The sequence below is a fragment of the Oncorhynchus mykiss genome, chromosome 27 (assembly GCF_057628025.1).
Source record: "Oncorhynchus mykiss isolate SJ-2025 chromosome 27, ASM5762802v1, whole genome shotgun sequence".
In the NCBI taxonomy this organism is placed as follows: domain Eukaryota; kingdom Metazoa; phylum Chordata; class Actinopteri; order Salmoniformes; family Salmonidae; genus Oncorhynchus; species Oncorhynchus mykiss.
Genome location: NC_143048.1, coordinates 42,406,695 through 42,426,138, shown reverse-complemented (window position 1 = coordinate 42,426,138; position 19,444 = coordinate 42,406,695). Strand labels below are relative to the sequence as shown.

Genomic DNA, 19,444 nt, shown 5'->3' with positions numbered 1-19,444 from the left:
GTGGTCTGTGTGGTCTGTGTAAAATAACAGGTTTGTAACAGTCCTGTTGTGTGAGCAGTCTGCAAAGAAAGTATCCCGGTTCTCCATCAGAGTTCTGTGTTTAAAATGGATTCTACCCTTCTCTGACTTGATTTCTGCTTGAAATTCAAAAGTCTCTCAGTCTGCTGCTGCTGGTGTTGCCAAGGTTACCACCAGTAAACAGTTGGAGTTAGATGGTAAGCTAGCTGGCACATTTGACACACGTGTTAAACTCACTCTTGACAACTAGAAAGTTATACAAAGTCAGGAGCTGTTCTTCTGCATGACTCTCTCTCTCTCTCTCTCTCTCTCTCTCTCTCTCTCTCTCTCTCTCTCTCTCTGCATGCTGGGAGTGATTGGTGCATGCTGGGAATTGTTTGAGTGAAGGAGGTTGTGTGTTGTGGAGAGTTAGATATTCACATCTTTCTTTCGGTTTGCTATTTCTTGGTGGCATTTTTTTTTGGTTTTCTTCTGTGCATGATTAAGGTTATTATTTTTACTTTTTTTGTTGTGGTAGAATTACGTTTTTTGTTTTTCGTATCGAAATTACCCTGATTTTGGCGGGGATGGCAGCCCGAATGGGGATGCCGTCCCTGTCACTTCGGCACGGCTTCAGGTGTGTTACTGAAGCTACTGTCACGGTGGAGGAGTTTCTGGTCGCCGTAGGAGAGAAGGTAGGGTATGAGAATATTGCTTATGCATCCCGGATGAATAAAGCTGTGGTGGTTTTTCTTAAAGAAGAGTGTCTTGTTGATCGGATGGTTGAGCATGGTGTACATCTTAAAGGAATGTTTATTCAAGTTACGCCGCTTTTTTCTCCGTCAACAAGGGTAACGATTTCAAATGTACCACCGTTTATTCCAAATGAGCTATTGGAGCGGGAGTTATTGCACTTTGGGAAGTTCGCTAGTTCAATTAAGGTTGTTCCGTTGGGTTGCAAACACCCGGGGTTGAAACAGGTAATGTCATTTCGGCGACAGGCGTTTATGTTTTTTGATTCACCGGAGCAGACTTTAGAGTTGTCGTTTAAAGTCAAGTATGACAATAGATTGTATATGGCTTATGCTAGTACGGGTAGTCAACGGTGTTTTGAGTGTGGGGATGTTGGTCATAAGCGACATGCTTGCCCGAAAAGGGAGAAGGCCGAGGGAGGGGCGCAGGTGGTCATCGTAACGCCTGGGCCCACAGATATAGGGAGAGGTGGGCCGATAGCGGCAGAGCAGCCACAAGCACCTGGTGCTGAGGAACAAGTTATCCGTGTTGAGGGCACGGGGTTGCAACTTGTATTAGAGGGAAATGTTATGCTACAGAAAAGTATTGTTGTAGAAGGTAAGGATGTATCTGAAGAGCCAGTTCCTCAGACTGGTGAGCAGGTGCCCAGTATGAGTGCTGGGGTAAAGGAGGGGATTCATGTGGAGCTAGGCTCCCAGGTAGTGGAGGAGATGCCCACTACGAGTAATGAGGTACAGGAGGGTTTTCATGTGGAGCTAAGCTCCAAGGTAGTAGAGGAGATGCCCACTACAAGTGCTGGGGTTCATGTGGAGCTAGGCTCCCAATTAGTGGAGGAGATGCCCACTATGAGTAGTGATGTTCAGGTGGGGCTAGTCTCCCAGGTAGTGGAGGAGATGCCTGGTACGAGTGGTGAGGTGCAAGTGGGGAGTGTTGAAAGGGATGTGGTAGAGGGGAGTCAGTTGTCTGTGGTCTCAGCTGAGGCTCAGGAGAATGATATGGATATCTCTTTAGATATTACAGCTGCTGGCGAGGACTCAGTTTATGATCTAGAGGAGGTAAATTAGTTTTTGAATCAGACTTTTGGGAAATCTGTCAAATTGGCAGATTATTTTGATGTTGATAAATTTGTGAGGTCAGCTGTGATATTACAGAAGACGGTGGGGTTAGACCAATTGAGTGAGAAGAAGCAGTTTCGCTTGAGGAAATGTATTACTGCTGTTGCAGCAACAAAAGGTGGTGGGAAACGTGGTCAGGTTAATTAAGAGAATATTTAAATAATGATGATGATCATGCCTCATAGGGTGTCTTTTTTCTCTTTGGTTTCTCTGTGGTTTCTTTTCTCTTTTCTATATGGAGGTACTAAGGGTAGGTTCTCTCAATATTAATGGGGGAAGGGACAGGAATAAGAGGGCTTGGGTATTAGAAGTAATAAAACAGAAAAGGCTTAATGTAGTTTTCCTACAGGAGACACACAGTGATGAGGAAAATGAGGTTGACTGGGGTATGTGGTGGGAGGGGCAGCATGTACTAATTCATGGTACTAATTTCAGTGCTGGGGTGGCCATCTTGTTTTCCTCAGGCTTAGGGGTGACTGTGGTATCTACAACATAGATTGTCAAAGGTCGGGTTTTATTGGTCAAGGTGGATGTTATGGGGTTTCTGTTTGGTTTTTTGAATGTTTATGCTCCGAATGAGGGTATTGCTATATTTGATCAAGTAAATGAACCTTAAGACAGTGTGATCAAGAGGGGTGTATGGTTTTAGGGGGTGACTGGAACTGTACAGTGGATCTTACTGTTGATTGCACCGCTGAAGAACCTCACCTGCGGTCAGCCACTTGCCTGTCTGGCCTATTAACTGAGTTTGAGCTTTCTGATGTGTGGAGAGTAAGGAATGCAAAAGTTAGGCAGTACACATGGTTAAAAATTAATGAAGGTCGTGTCAGTGCAGCAAGGTTAGACAGGTTGTATGTATCTGATCACTACTGTAGTAGGGTTGGAAAGTGTGCCATTACTCCTGTGGGTTTCTCTGATCATCATATTGTTACTGTTGATATTCACTTGTCCTGTCCACGACGGTCATCGCCTTACTGGTATTTTAATGTTAAATTGTTACATGATGTCATGTTTTGTGACAGGTTTTTGTTGTTTTGGGAAAAATGGAGGGGTATAAAAGGGAATTTTGAGTCCTTGAGACAATGGTGGGAGGTTGGGAAGGCCCAAATACGAGTTTTTTGTCAACAATATACTGCTCTGTCTCAAATTGAGGTTAAAGAGACTATCAAGGCCCTTGAACAGGACATCAAATCTACTGAATTGAAGCTGCTCACTCAGAACGACCCTGGACTAGTCATGAACTTAAAGGACAAGAGACATGAACTGAGGTCGTTTCTGCATGAAAGAGTGAAGGGTGCCTTGATTAGGTCTTGTTTCGCTTCCCTCAAGGATATGGATGCTCCCAGCGCTTTTTTTTTCAACCTAGGACAGTCGAAATTTCAACGCAAACAGATGGTCTGCCTTCGTCTCCCTGATGGGAAGGTGACCACGAATGATATTGAAATGCGTCAACATGCTGTGGATTTTTACTCATCCCTTTATAAGGCGGAGGATTGTGACTCTTTATGTACTGAACAGTTGTTACACGGTCTTCCTCAATTGGGACCTGAGCAGAGAGTCGCATTGGACGCTGATATTACACTGCAAGAGCTGTCCACAGCAGTTATGCAGCTCTCAACAGGCCGAGCCCCTGGCATCGATGGTTTACCATCTGAGTTTTATAAGCACTTTTGGGGGTCTATTGGGGAGGATTTTTATGAAGTGCTGTGTGAATGTTTTCATGAGGGTTCTCTTCCTGTATCCTGTCAACGTGCGGTGCTTTCACTGTTGCCAAAAAAGGGGGATTTGGCTCTCATAAAAAATTGGAGATCTGTTGCCTTGCTGTGCGCAGAATACAAAATTGTTTCTAAATGTCTCTCAAACAGGTTGAAAGAGTATCTGGGATTGTTGATCCACAAGGACCAGTCCTACTGTGTACCTGATCGCTCTATTGTTGACAACTTGTTTCTGATAAGAGATGTTTTAGACATTTGTAAACTGTCTGATGTAAATGTGGGTTTACTTTCGTTGGATCAGGAGAAGGCTTTTGATCGTGTGGACCACCAGTACTTGTTTAAAACAATGAAAGCCTTTGGGTTTGGGGATGTTTTTCTGTCTTGGGTGAATTTACTGTATGCTGGAGCCTTGTGTATGGTGAAGGTTGGTGGTGGTTTGAGTTGCCCCATCCCTGTCGAAAGGGGCATCAGGCAGGGATGCCCAATTTCAGGGCAGTTATATAGTGTGGCGATTGAACCAATGCTTTGTTTTTTAAGAGCGAAGCTTACTGGTTTCTCTGTGCCAGGTGTAATGAAGGGTCCCACGATAGCACTGTCTGATGACAGGTTCTCTCAAACACTTTAAAGGTGTATGAGGGGGCCTCCTCAGCTAGAGTCAATTGGGGAAAGAGTGAAGCGCTGTGGGCAGGTCAGCTTCAGATGGGGTCCGCTCCACGGTTACCAGGGGGGCTTCAGTGGGGCAGAGATGGAATGAAGACTTTGGGAGTTTTTCTAGGCTCCGATGTCTTTCAGAAAAAGAACTGGGAGGGTGTAGTGGAGAAAGTGTGTGCCAGACTGTCAAGGTGGAAATGGGTGTTGCCCCAGCTGTCCTATAGGGGACGGGTCCTGGTAGCTAATAATCTTGCTGCTTCTACCATGTGGCACAGACTAATAATTTTACAGCCACCAAAGGGTCTGATACAAGAGCTTCAGAGGACCCTTGTCAATTTATTCTGGTCTGGACAACACTGGATCAAAGCTGCAGCCCTGTATCTGCCACTGCACGAGGGTGGGCAAGGCCTGGTGGACATTTCCTCTAGGATCATTGCTTTCCGGCTCCATGCAGCCCAGAGATTGTTGTACAGAGACGGTTCTAGCTGGGTCGAAACAGCCTACATATTGATGAGGAGAGCGGGCTGTTTGTGCTTAGACAAACATATTTTCTTCTTAAAGCTGGAGGGGGGTGATTTGACTGGCCTGACTCCATTTTATGAGTCTGTTATGCAGGCTTGGAGAGTCTTTGTTAAGTCCCGTAAGACCGGCACGCCACCAGGGATGTGGCTTTTTGAAGAGCCTCTTTTTCATAACACTGCCATCCAGTCCAGTGTTCGGGGTTCAGCTAGCCTACGTTCATGCCTATTAGGCGTGGGGTGTACCAAGCTGGGTCATCTGATGCGGAGCAGGAGCAGATTGGAGGAGCTGAGAGAAAGAGCGGGGATCCGATCATCTCGCCTACTGAGGAAGGTCGTCGATGAGGTCTGCGACTCCTTGCCAGTGCTTCATCTGCAGTATGTGACTGACATTTCCAATTCTGATCGGTGGAAGGAGGGTCTGGATTATGTGTTCCCTGCACTGATTGTTAGTGCTGCGATGGGGGCATTTGAGGAGGACGCGGGGATGCTGCTTTCCTTCGATACCCCGGAGCTGGGGGAGTTCAAGGAGGTGGGAAAGAAGGCCATGTACAGAACATGTGTGAAGGTGTCCCATGCCTCTTCCCTGGACGGGGTAAAATCGACGAGGTGGGCGGATGTGCTTGGTCCAGGTGCTTCTCCAAAAGGCTGTTGGCGATCATTATATAAACTGCCTATTGATAAGAGGACAGCTGACCTCCAATGGAGGATAATACATGGAGCTATAGCCACCAACATGCATCTGGTACACCTGGACCCTACTGTTGGGGAGGGGTGTCCATTCTGTGCTGAGTATGAATCTCTGGCACATGTTTTTACTGTGTCCCAGGTTGGTTGGGATGATTGAACTGATCACTGATTGGTTCTCAACGTTGGGAGAGGTTTTCTCTTCCCAACTGTATATATTTGGGCCAAAGTACAGGTTCAGTCAAAAGGGTGTAGTTGTGTTGCTTAATTTTGTGTTAGGGGCAGCAAAATTAGCGATATGGAAGACCCGAAAGAACAGCATTCGGGGACAGGGGTCTGTGGATGTGGTGGGAATGCTGGAGGGAATGTTGGCAGCGAGACTAAGGGTTGAGTTTGCCTATTATAAACTTGTTAACAATATTGATCTGTTTTTGAGTATATGGGGTATTCAAAGGCTGTTGTGTTTTGTTATTGTGGAGGAGGAATTGGAGTTGTGTTTTTAATTGATGTGTAACTGTGGTTTTGTATGAGTATTTATTGTGTGATGGGCCCCCAGACCCAATAAAGAGTATTTAAAACTCAAACTCTCTCTCTCTCTCTCTCTCTCTCTCTCTCTCTTTCTCTGTCTCTCACGCTCTCTCTGTCTCTATCTCGCTCTCTCGTTCTCCCTCACTCTCTCTCTCTCACTCTCTACCCATCTCGCCAATCCATTTAGCCACAATTAATAAAATAATTTAAAGTACAGTATGATGTAACATTGTCTGAATGGATCCATCTGATGATGTTGAAGAACAGATACTGTATCTCCTGTAATACACATTACCTTCAATAACATCACCCTCACAGGCTTTCTCCAATTACCCCCAATTACCTGCTCCCCAAGTTATCCTCCAATAACAAGTCCCCAATTAACCCCCTTCCTACCCCGTCCTCCCTACAAGGTGGCCGTGTGCTTGTTTTTTAGCCGGGGGCTCATTTCTCCCTATATCAGTAGCTCCCCTTCTCTCCTCTTCCTCTCCCTCTTTCACTCTCACACTCTCTGCAGGAGATGCCAGACTGACAGACACTCATCCTCTCTCTCTCTCTGTCTGTCTGGCTCACCAGGATAAGGCTTGCTGTTGCCAGATAGGGCAGAGGTAGAACAAGATTTTGTGTGTCAATCGCTGTTTTTTCACATCTGGTTACAGGTGTCTGTGGTGTATATTTTCACTGATGGCACTTTTTGTTAATATCGTTCTGTTTACAGAGTGTTCTGTCTGCAAGTTCTTGGTTTGGTCTCTCTCCAACAGGTGACGGAACTCTCCCAGTCTTCAGACTTGTCTCTCTCCAGGTGATGAGCCTGTGTGGTTGGCTGTGGCTGCTCTACTGTCTCCATTTCCTTTGGTCTGTCTGGGGTCTGGATGGAGGTGGAGAGGGGGCTTGTCGGCTGGAAGCTAAGCCTGTCTCCGGCAGTGTTTATCGGGCAGGAGATGTGGTCATTGGGGGCCTGTTCCCGATCCATGTAGAAGCCCCTCTACCAGAGCAGGAGTTCAGGAGCATTAAGGGAAATTCTACCTGTACAATGTATGCAGCTTGTGTGATAGCAGCTTTTTGTCATTGTGTTTTCACCTGAAGGTAATGTGTATTCAGTTTAACTCTCATCTCTCTGTTTCTTCCTTTCTTCTATCTGTCAGGTTCAACCAGCGTGCTTACCGCTGGCTCCAGACTATGATCTTTGCTGTGGAGGAGATTAACCGTGACCCAGCCCTCCTGCCTAACCTCACCCTGGGGTTCCTGGCATCTGACACATGCCTGTCAGAGGGCACCACCCTGGGGGCGGCCCTAGCCATGGTGACCGGCAAGGAGGCCTCTGTGGTGGGCACAGAATGTGGCACAACCCCTGAGGTTCCCGTCATCATCGGGGATGCCCGCTCCTCAGCTTCCATCGTGGTGGCACAGACCCTCGGGCCGTTTAATTTACCCATGGTGAGGCAGGGGTTGGATTACAGGTTGGGATGAGATGATGACTCTTTTCACATTACATTTCAATCTCTATCTAGATTTCTCTCTCTCTAACGTTTACTTTCCTTCTCCCTCTTCTCTCTGTCATTTACAAATTATAATTATCCTTAACTCTCTCTCTCTCTCTCTCTCTCTCGCTGTCTCTCTCATGATCTCTCTCTCTCTCTCTCTCTCTCACACTCGCTTCTCTCCCAGGTGAGTTACTTTGCCACCTGTGCGTGTTTGAGTGACACCTGGAGGTACCCCTCATTCTTCCGTACGGTACCCAGCGATGCCTTCCAGGCTCGGGGCATGGCCAAGCTGCTGCGTCAGCTGGGCTGGGTGTGGGTGGGGCTGTTGTCAGGGGATGGTGACTATGGCAAGTTTGGGATTCAGCTGCTTCTCCAAGAGCTCCAGGGATCTGGGGTGTGTGTCGCCTACTCTGAGGTCATTCCCAAGGTACGACCTCACTCTGATGATCCGACAATGTACACTCTCTCTTTTGCTCTATCTTTCTCTCTCTTTCACTCTGACTCCCCGTCTCTTCTAATCTAACATATACGCTTTCTCTGATATTCTCTGACTCTTTTCCCTTTCTCTCACTGATGGTCATCTCCAAGGTACCGTCTAAGAGACAGATCAGGCACATTGCGGACACCATCAGAGGATCTACTGCCAGAGTGGTGGTGGCATTTGTAGGATTCCTAGGTCAATCAGGGGTGAGCAGTTACCAGTCAGAGTATTATTAATCATTTGTAACACAGCTGTAGCAGTGTCCTTGTGTCTTACCATGTCTTGATGCCCTTTACAGACACAATCATTTCCTAATTGATAATCATGCATTTCATCTTGACTATCTAGATCTCTTTAACGATTTCATTCTCCAGGCCCTGATGGAAGAGGTTGTCCGTCAGAATATTACAGATAAGCAGTGGATCGCCTCAGATGCCTGGGTCACCTACTCTACTATCTCCTCCCCGAAAAACATGCCCTCTCTTGCCGGGACAATCGGTTTTGCACTGAAGAAAGCTGATATTCCCGGCCTGGGGACTTTCCTAACACGCCTCCATCCAGACGGGGACTATCAGAAGTCCGACCTCTTCCTGAGAGAATTGTGGGAGGAGATGTTTGGGTGTTCTCTGGGGGTAGACCCCAGCGTGACACTGCCGTCCAGGCGACAGTGTACTGGGTCAGAGGTCATACGTGAGGGAGACTTTACACCTAAATCTCAGTTTTTTGTCCTGGTTCCCAATGTTATTTCAGTAAAATAAAGTGTCAATCCTAGGTGAGGGGGAGAGCCAGTATGCTGACGTGTCTCAGCTGAGAGCCAGCTACAATGTGTACAAGGCTGTGTACGCCATCGCCTACGCCATACAGGATATGATGGCCTGTCGACCAGGGGATGGAGTCTTTAATGGTGGACAGTGCCCTGATATCAGGAAGCTTCAGCCCAGCCAGGTGAGAATAACATGTTGATCTGTTTTCAAGTTAAGAACACTAATGTTTCCAGTCAGGATACAGTGAAAACACTTTGTAAGGTTTGAATACTAAAGAACAAAAGCCACAACTGGTTCTAACTCTTAATCCTGTTCCAATGCCCTTTTCTCTTTGAGATTGTTCATTACCTGAGGGGAGTGAACTTCAGTACTCCTGTGGGGGAATCTTTCCACTTCGACATTAATGGTGATCCGCCTGCCTCTTATGACATCATCAACTGGCATGTGACCCCCGAGGGGACGGCAGAGTTTGTCCAGGTCGGACATTTTCTGTCCTCTGAGGGATCGGACGACCAGTTTCACATCGACATGGATAAAGTGGTGTGGGGTGGGGGCAGCGGAGATGAGGTGAGAACTGTTCAGTTTGGTGTGTGTGTGTGTGTGTGTGTGTGTGTGTGTGTGTGTGTGTGTGTGTGTGTGTGTGTGTGTGTGTGTGTGTGTGTGCTTGAGTGATAGAGAGAGATTTATTGAGTTTTTCACCCTGAAGCAGACATTCAGAAAAAAAGAAAGACATTAAGAAGACCAAATAAATAACAGGGGAATGGTATCTCAGCCAGAAAGTCAACATGACACTGAACGGTATCTTTTTTAACTAGGCAAGTCAGTTAAGAATATATTCTCATTTAAAAAGACGGCCTACCCCAGCCAAACCCTGAAGACGCTCTGAATCATGGCCAAATGTGAAATTGTTTGGATTTGAACCAGGGACTGTAGTTGTGCCTCTTGCACTGATATGCAGTGCCTTAGAATGCTGAACCACTCAGGGGGAACATGATACTGAATTTGAGATGTTTGTATGGTCATATTCCTGACATAGCCTCCAGAGGGGCCCAGCAAGCCTGCCTGTCTGTGTAATAATGATGATAATAGCGATGATGATGACAATAACTTCCTCTCCCCCATCTGGTAGGTCCTTGTGTCTGTATGCAGTGCTGACTGTCCCCCTGGTACCAGGCATGCGGTACAGAAGGGGAGGCCTGTGTGCTGCTTTGACTGTCTGTCCTGTGCTGAGGGAGAGATCAGCAACACAACAGGTAGTCTATCAACTGTTCTGATTCCAATATCCAATATTTTTCCTCAACCCTGATTGGTCCTGATTTGGACTCCTCATTCTTCTTCCTTCTCTATCAGGGTCAGTTGAGTGTATTAGGTGTCCAGAGCGGTTCTGGTCCAACCCTGATCGTACGGCCTGCATCCCCCAGCTGGTGGACTTCCTCTCCTACAGCGACACCATGGGCGTCATCCTGTCTGTCATCTCAGTTTCCGGGGCAACACTCACAGCCGGTGCCCTGGCCACCTTCCTCTACCACCGTCACACGGCCCTGGTGAGTTGAATCATATGATCATTTATAGAGGTACTGGACAGAGATGAGATTGTGTCATTTGATTTCTGAAATCACTCAGTCTAATTTATCTTTCTCTGTCTCGTTCCAGGTGAAAGCCAACAACTCTGAGCTCAGCTTCCTGCTCCTTCTGTCGCTCAAGCTCTGCTTCCTGTGTGCTCTCGTTTTCATTGGCCAGCCGAACCCGTGGACGTGCATGCTGAGACACACCCTGTTTGGTATAAGTTTTGTGTTCTGCATCTCCTGTCTGCTCAGCAGGACTGTGGTGGTGCTGGTGGCCTTCAGGGCCACTCTGCCTGGAGAGAACCTGATGAGATACTTCAGTCCCACCAAGCAGAGGATGGGTATCTCACTCTGCACACTCATCCAGGTGAACATCTAGTTTTTACTGTATTCTATGGGAATGTAGTTGTTTCCTTCATTGACCATATTATTTGTTTACTAGATAACTAGTTTTCCATCCACCTCCGTTCCCTTACGCAGGTGCTGATCTGTGTGCTGTGGCTGGCCTTAGCTCCACCCCGACCTGCTGAGAGGAGGGGCAGACAGGGTCGGGGCCCGAGGGTCATCCTGGAGTGTGAAGTGGGCTCTGTGGTCGGCTTCTCTCTGGTGCTGGGCTACATCGGCCTTCTGGCCTCCCTCTGTCTCCTTTTAGCCTTCCTGGCCAGGAAACTCCCAGACAACTTCAACGAGGCCAAGTTCATCACCTTCAGCATGCTGATCTTCTGTGCCGTGTGGATCTCCTTCATCCCTGCCTACGTCAGCTCTCCTGGGAAGTACACAGTAGCTGTAGAGATCTTTGCCATCCTGGCCTCCAGCTTTGGGCTGCTGTTCTGTCTGTTTGCTCCAAAGTGTTACATCATCCTTCTGAGACCAGAGAGAAACACCAAGAAACACATGATGTCCAAATAGAAACCACCAAGAAAGACATGATGTCCAATTAGAAACCACCAAGAAACACATGATGTCCAATTAGAAACCACCAAGAAACACATGATGTCCAATTAGAAACCACCAAGGAACACATGTTGTCCAATTAGAAACCACCAAGAAACACATGATGTCCAATTAGAAACCACCAAGGAACACATGTTGTCCAATTAGAAACCACCAAGAAACACATGATGTCCAATTAGAAACCACCAAGAAACACCTGATGTCCAATTAGAAACCACCAAGAAACACATGATGTCCAATTAGAAACCACCAAGAAATACATGATGTCCAAACAGAAACCACCAAGAAACACATGATGTCCAATTAGAAACCACCAAGAAACACATGATGTCCAATTAGAAACCACCAAGAAACACATGATGGACAATTAGAAACTATTACGAAACACATGATGTCCAATTAGAAACTATTACGAAACACATGATGTCCAAATAGAAACCACCAAGAAACACACGATGGACAAATATTAACTTACACTTACTCAAATCTTGGTTTAGGGCTTGTTGACATTCATTTCAACAGGGGAATGTCCATTCTGTTTGGAAACATACATTTCCTGCTATACCTTCACTATATTACTTTGTTAATATTAGAATGTGTTCTTATAATGTGTCAGAATGAAATACGTCTATATGAACAATACCAATAAAGTTTACTTAGTGTCTACTCATGCTGGAAGAGTTAGTATTGAGTCTGTCTGACAGAACTTAGACCCCCTACACATGATTCCTTCGTCACCCAGTCAGTGTGTGTGTGTGTGTGTGTGTGTGTGTGTGTGTGTGTGTGTGTGTGTGTGTGTGTGTGTGTGTGTGTGTGTGTGTGTGTGTGTGTGTGTGTGTGTGTGTGTGTGTGTGTGTGTGTGCATATGAGTGTGTCTGTCCCTCATCGTATAACAAAATGAAAACAGGCACATTCCACTGTCTGCTTACCCACTGTGGGAACCTCTCCACTCCCGATCACTCCCTCTTTATACCCAAGAAGACTCAAGGCTGTAATCACTGCCAAAAGTGCTTCAACAAAGTACTGAGTTAAGGGTCTGAAAATGATGTATATGTGACAGTTCAGTTTTTTTTATATATACATTTGCATTCATTTCTAACAACCTCTTTTTGCTTTGTCATTGTGCGGTTTTGTGTGTAGATTTACGAGGGGAAAAAAACTATTTAGTCATTTTTAGAATAAGGCTGGAACGTAACAAAACGTGGAAAAGGTCAAGAGGTCTGAATACTTTCCGAATGCACTGTATGTTCTCATATTTCCAGAGTTGCAGGAGGGCTTTGGAAACCCATGTATGTATTTGTGATCAGCAGCTGGAATGATTATTACATCCCAAGTTATCTACAGTTGCAATGCTGGAGTGGCATTTGGATGCGTGTCCATCACATCTGCCAGTGTCACACATCCGCATCTGCGGTGAAAGGTTGCAGAGCTAGAGTGGTGTTTGTCAGACCATGAGACCATGAGACGTCCAAAAAACTTTATTAGTCCAGTTAGGCTAGTTGAGAATAAGTTCTCTATGAGGTGAAAGGTGGCAGAGCTAGAGTGGTGTGTGCCAGGCTTGAGAAATCCCAAAGATCTGTCTTCTCAGGTAAACATCTGTAGCGTCCGATTGGTTTGACCTACAAAACTATAACTTCTTGGAAAGAGGAGACTCTCACGAACACGTTGGTGTTCTCCATGTTGCTCCACGACCCCCACAAGTATCAGGAGACTCTCACGAACACATTGGTGTTCCCCATGTTGCACTACGTCCCCCACAAGTATCAGGAGACTCGTCTGAAGCCGGTACCATCGACGTGCCAACTTCTGCTTCTTATGATACATTTTTTTTGACTGTCCCTTTTGTTATTTATGAATGTGTTATTCAATGTGTTTCTATGGGCTATAGAAGTAAAGGCCACAATATATATTTTATCAAATACATTTGTTAAATATTTGTTTTATAAATAAAGGGGTCCTACATTTTTAAAAATCAAATAGGTAAATGACCAACAGTATGACCATCTTAAACAAATATAATGTCAGTTTAGAACCCCCCACGCAGCGCCTTAGATTCTGAAGAATTAACGGTGTTATTCCCATATACAGTGCCTTGCGAAAGTATTCGGCCCCCTTGAAATTTGCGACCTTTTGCCACATTTCAGGCTTCAAACATAAAGATATAAAACTGTATTTGTTTGTGAAGAATCAACAACAAGTGGGACACAATCATGAAGTGGAACAACATTTATTGGATATTTCAAACTTTTTTAACAAATCAATAACTGAAAAATTGGGCGTGCAAAATTATTCAGCCCCCTTAAGTTAATACTTTGTAGCGCCACCTTTTGCTGCGATTACAGCAGTAAGTCGCTTGGGGTATATCTCTATCAGTTTTGCACATCGAGAGACTGACATTTTTTCACATTCCTCCTTGCAAAACAGCTCGAGCTCAGTGAGGTTGGATGGAGAGCATTTGTGAACAGCAGTTTTCAGTTCTTTCCACAGATTCTCGATTGGATTCAGGTCTGGACTTTGACTTGGCCATTCCAACACCTGGATATGTTTATTTTTGAACCATTCCATTGTAGATTTTGCTTTATGTTTTGGATCATTGTCTTGTTGGAAGACAAATCTCCGTCCCAGTCTCAGGTCTTTTATAGACTCCATCAGGTTTTCTTCCAGAATGGTCCTGTATTTGGCTCCATCCATCTTCCCATCAATTTTAACCATCTTCCCTGTCCCTGCTGAAGAAAAGCAGGCCCAAACCATGATGCTGCCACCACCATGTTTGACAGTGGGGATGGTGTGTTCAGCTGTGTTGCTTTTACGCCAAACATAACGTTTTGCATTGTTGCCAAAAAGTTCAATTTTGGTTTCATCTGACAAGAGCACCTTCTTCCACGTTTGGTGTGTCTCCCAGGTGGCTTGTGGCAAACTTTAAACGACACATTTTATGGATATCTTTAAGAAATGGCTTTCTTCTTGCCACTCTTCCATAAAGGCCAGATTTGTGCAATATACGACTGATTGTTGTCCTATGGACAGAGTCTCCCACCTCAGCTGTAGATCGCTGCAGTTCATCCAGAGTGATCATGGGCCTCTTGGCTACATCTCTGATCAGTCTTCTCCTTGTATGAGCTGAAAGTTTAGAGGGACGGCCAGGTCTTTGTAGATTTGCAGTGGTCTGATACTCCTTCCATTTCAATATTATCGCTTGCACAGTGCTCCTTGGGATGTTTAAAGCTTGGGAAATCTTTTTGTATCCAAATCCGGCTTTAAACTTCTTCACAACAGTATATCGGACCTGCCTGGTGTGTTCCTTGTTCTTCATGATGCTCTCTGCGCTTTTGACGGACCTCTGAGACTATCACAGTGCAGGTGCATTTATACGGAGACTTGATTACACACAGGTGGATTGTATTTATCATCATTAGTCATTTAGGTCAACATTGGATCATTCAGAGATCCTCACTGAACTTCTGGAGAGAGTTTGCTGCACTGAAAGTAAAGGGGCTGAATAATTTTGCACAACCAATTTTTCAGTTTTTGATTTGTTAAAAAAGTTTGAAATATCCAATAAATGTCGTTCCACTTCATGATTGTGTCCCACTTGTTGTTGATTCTTCACAAACAAATACAGTTTTATATCTGTATGTTTGAAGCCTGAAATGTGGCAAAAGGTCGCAAAGTTCAAGGGGGGCGAATACTTTCGCAAGGCACTGTATAGTTCCTGTGTCAAACGATGTCTTGGCATTAGAAAACAAAGCAGCATTTCTCTTGTGTTTCTCCATTTGTGAATGAGAAATAAGATCTAGTGGTGGTGGGCTTGGATTTCTGATTTGCCTACCGGAAGCTTTTCTGTCAGCTCCTGGGATGCTCTGAATTAATTCCATTATATCCTGTTCTCTTTCCCAGTCTTTGCTCTTTTTTCAGCCATATTTTTCCCATTTACCTGGAATTCTGACGGTAGAATTGTGTCTAGCGTTTACCTGGCATTCTGACGGTAGAATTGTGTCTAGCATTTACCTGGCATTCTGACGGTAGAATTGTGTCTAGCGTTTACCTGGCATTCTGACGGTAGAATTGTGTCTAGCATTTACCTGGCATTCTGACGGTAGAATTGTATCTAGCGTTTACCTGGCATTCTGACGGTAGAATTGTGTCTAGCGTTTACCTGGCATTCTGACGGTAGAACTGTGTCTAGCATTTACCTGGCATTCTGACGGTAGAATTGTGTCTAGCGTTTACCTGGCATTCTGACGGTAGAATTGTGTCTAGCATTTACCTGGCATTCTGACGGTAGAACTGTGTCTAGCGTTTACCTGGCATTCTGACGGTATAACTGTGTATAGCCAGTATGCGAGCGTATCCAATCGGTTCCTCTGGCCTCAACTCTGCACCACTGCTCATAGCTCTCTCTCTCTCAATTCAATTCAATTCAATTCAATTCAAGGGCTTTATTGGCATGGGAAACATATGTTAACATTGCCAAAGCAAGTGAGGTAGACAACATACAAAGTGAATATATAAAGTGAAAAACAACAAAAGTTAACAGTAAACATTACACATACAGAGGTTTCAAAACAGTAAAGACATTACAAATGTCATATTATATATATATATATACAGTGTTTTAACAATGTACAAATGGTTAAAGGACACAAGATAAAATAAATAAGCAGAAATATGGGTTGTATTTACAATGGTGTGTGTTCTTCACTGGTTGCCCTTTTCTCGTGGCAACAGGTCACAAATCTTGCTGCTGTGATGGCACACTGTGGAATTTCACCCAGTAGATATGGGAGTTTTTTAAAATTGGATTTGTTTTCGAATTCTTTGTGGATCTGTGTAATCTGAGGGAAATATGTCTCTCTAATATGGTCATACATTGGCAGGAGGTTAGGAAGTGCAGGTCAGTTTCCACCTCATTTTGTGGGCAGTGTGCACATAGCCTGTCTTCTCTTGAGAGCCATGTCTGCCTACGGCGGCCTTTCTCAATAGCAAGGCTATGCTCACTGAGTCTGTGCATAGTCAAAGCTTTCCTTAATTTTGGGTCAGTCACAGTGGTCAGGTATTCTGCCGCTGTGTACTCTCTGTTTAGGGCCAAATAGCATTAAAGTTTGCTCTGTTTTTTTGTTAATTCTTTCCAATGTGTCAAGTTATCAAAATCTTTTTGTTTTCTCATGATTTGGTTGGGTCTAATTGTGCTGTTGTCCTGGGGCTCTGTAGGGTGTGTTTGTGTTTGTGAACAGAGCCCCAGGACCAGCTTGCTTAGGGGACTCTTCTCCAGGTTCATCTCTCTGTAGGTGATGGCTTTGTTATGGAAGGTTTGTGAATCGCTTCCTTTTAGGTGGTTGTAGAATTTAACCTCTCTGATCTCCCAAACCCGGATCCGGTATCGTGACTACAGCCTCAAGCTCATTACCATAACGCAACGTTAAGTATTCATGAAAATCGCAAATGAAATGAAATAAATATGCCATCTCTCAAGCTTAGCCTTTTGTAAACAACACTGTCATCTCAGATTTTCAAAATATGCTTCTCAACCATAGGAAAACAATAATTTGTGTAAAAGTAGCTAGCTAGCGTAGCATTTAGCGTTAGCATTAGCGTTAGCATCCAGCACGCAACATTTCAACAAAAACATAAAAGCCTTCAAATAAAATAATTTACCTTTGAAGAACTTCTGATGTTTTCAATGAGGATACTCTCAGTTAGATAGCAGATGCTCAGTTTTTCCAAAAAGATTCTTTGTGTATTAGAAATAGCTCCGTTTTATACATCACATTTGGCTACCAAAAAAAAACGAAAATTCAGTCCTCAAAACGCGAACTTTTTTCCAAATTAACTCCATAATATCGCCTGAAAACATGGCAAACGTTGTTTAGAATCAATCCTCAAGGTGTTTTTCACATATCTCTTCAATGATATATCGTTCATGGAAGCATGGTTTCTCCCCTCAATCAAATGGAAAAGTACAAGCAGCTGGCAATTGCGCACCGAATTCCACGCAGGACACCAGGCGGACACTTGGAAAATGTAGTCTCTTATGGTCAATCTTCCAATGATATGCCTACAAATACGTCACAATACTGCTAACACCTTGGGGGAACGACAGAAAGTGTAGGCTCATTCCTTGCGCAATCACAGCCATATAAGGAGACAATGGAAAACAGAGCTTCAGAAATTCTGCTCATTTCCTGGTTGACGCATCATCTTGGTTTCGCCTGTAGAATGAGTTCTGGGGCACTTACAGACAATATCTTTGCAGATTCTGAAACTTCAGAGTGTTTTCTTTCAAAAACTGTCAAGAATATGCACAGTCGAGCATCTTTTCGTGACAAAATATCGCGCTTAAAACGGGAACGTTTTTTATCCAAAAATGAAATAGCGCCCCTAGAGATCAAAGAGGTTAACGGCTCTTTTCTGGATTTTGATAATTAGTGGGTATCGGCCTAATTCTGCTCTGCATGCATTATTTGGTGTTCTACGTTGTACACGGAGGATATTTTTGCAGAATTCTGCGTGCAGAGTCTCAATTTGGTGTTTGTCCCATTTTGTGAAGTCTTGGTTCCCCAGACCTCACAACCATAAAGGGCAATGGGCTCTATGACTGATTCAAGTATTTTTAGCCAAATCCTAATTGGTATGTTGAAATTTATGTTTCTTTTGATGGCATAGAATGCCCTTCTTGCCTTGTCTCTCAGATCGTTCACAGCTTTGTGGAAGTTACCTGTGGCGCTGATGTTTAGGCCAAGGTATGTATAGTTTTTTGTGTGCTCTAGGGCAACAGTGTCTAGATGGAATTTGTATTTGTGGTCCTGGTGACTGGACCTTTTTTGGAACACCATTATTTTGGTCTTACTGAGATTTACTGTCAGGGCCCAGGTCTGACAGAATCTGTGCATAATATCTAGGTGCTGCTGTAGGCCCTCCTTGGTTGGTGACAGAAGCACCAGATCATCGGCAAACAGCAGACATTTGACTTCGGATTCTAGCAGGGGGAGGCCGGGTGTTGCAGACTTTTCTAGTGCCCGCGCCAATTAGTTGATATATATGATGAAGAGGGTGGGGCTTAAGCTGCATCCCTGTCTAACCCCACGACCCTGTGTGAAGAAATGTGTGTGTTTTTTGCCAATTTTAACCGCACACTTGTTGTTTGTGTACATGGATTTTATAATGTCGTATGTTTTACCCCCAACACCACTTTCCATCAGTTTGTATAGCAGACCCTCATGCCAGATTGAGTCAAAGGCTTTTTTGAAATCAACAAAGCATGAGAAGACTTTGCCTTTGTTTTGGTTTGTTTGGTTGTCAATTAGGGTGTGCATGGTGAATACATGGTCTGTTGTACGGTAATTTGGTAAAAAGCCAATTTGACATTTGCTCAGTACATTGTTTTCATTGAGGAAATGTACGAGTCTGCTGTTAATAATAATGCAGAGGATTTTCCCAAGGTTACTGTTGACACATATTCCACGGTAGTTATTGGGGTCAAATTTGTCTCCACTTTTGTGGATCTCTCTCTCTCTCTCTCTCTCTCCTCTGACTTCAACTTTCTGGCAAATGTTAGCTTGCTAGCTACATAACCAGAGAGTTTCTCTGAAACTGTTGGATTACAATTTCTCAGTTTCTCTCCCTTGCTTTGTTGGCTGTAGTGATTGATAGGACTGGGGGCATTGAGGAAACAGAAAAGAGGCAACAACATTTTTTGAGGGAGGAGTATGTAGCTAGCTAGTGTCGTTGGTTGAATCTCACGTCACTTGTCACGACGTGCTGACCTCCTCGCACTGATGTGACTCATCTGCCTGCATCAGCTGCAGCGCTCTGTCTCAGCAGTACACACACACACGCCGCTCTGTACCATCCCAATGACTGTATATGAAACTCCCCTCGCACCACTCAACTTGGAAGTTGCCCACAAACCCACAAGCCGCGACCAATACATTGTCAACCGTGACATCATTTTCAAAAGTAGCTCAATTTAGCAGTAAAGCCGAGGACATGGCAACCCTGGCATGCAACATGGCATGCAACCCTAGCTTGTTACCCTGGCATGCAACCCTGGCATGCAACCCTGGCATGTAACACTGGCTTGTAACCCTGGCATGCAACCCTGGCATGTAACCCTGGCTTGTAACCCTGGCATGCAACCCTGGCATGTAACCCTGGCATGCAACCCTGGCATGCAACCCTGGCATGTAACCCTGGCATGTACCCCTGGCTTCTAACCCTGGCATGCAACCCTGA

At 44.8% G+C, this 19,444-nt stretch overlaps 1 protein-coding gene across 1 annotated transcript; it reads left to right on the top strand.

Annotated features, from left to right (window-relative positions):
• The first annotated feature begins 210 nt into the window (after window positions 1-210).
• Window positions 211-11,884, top strand: LOC110508053 (extracellular calcium-sensing receptor). The gene is made up of 12 exons (XM_036965618.2): window positions 211-692; window positions 6,726-6,999; window positions 7,110-7,401; window positions 7,633-7,875; window positions 8,037-8,135; window positions 8,304-8,619; window positions 8,702-8,874; window positions 9,030-9,260; window positions 9,823-9,946; window positions 10,044-10,237; window positions 10,347-10,625; window positions 10,739-11,884. The coding sequence occupies exons 2-12, from the start codon at window positions 6,770-6,772 to the stop codon at window positions 11,165-11,167; spliced, it is 2,610 nt and encodes an 869-aa protein (XP_036821513.1). The 5' UTR covers window positions 211-692; window positions 6,726-6,769; the 3' UTR covers window positions 11,168-11,884.
• The last annotated feature ends 7,560 nt before the right edge of the window (window positions 11,885-19,444 follow it).

Bases quoted from the DNA above. Each gene is read 5' to 3' on its own strand.
- LOC110508053 (XM_036965618.2), top strand. From the start codon at position 6,770: ATGAGCCTGTGTGGTTGGCTGTGGCTGCTCTACTGTCTCCATTTCCTT. The intron at 7,000-7,109 runs GTATGCAGCTTG...TCTATCTGTCAG, and splicing joins GGAAATTCTACCTGTACAAT to GTTCAACCAGCGTGCTTACC. The intron at 9,947-10,043 runs GTAGTCTATCAA...CTTCTCTATCAG, and splicing joins AGAGATCAGCAACACAACAG to GGTCAGTTGAGTGTATTAGG.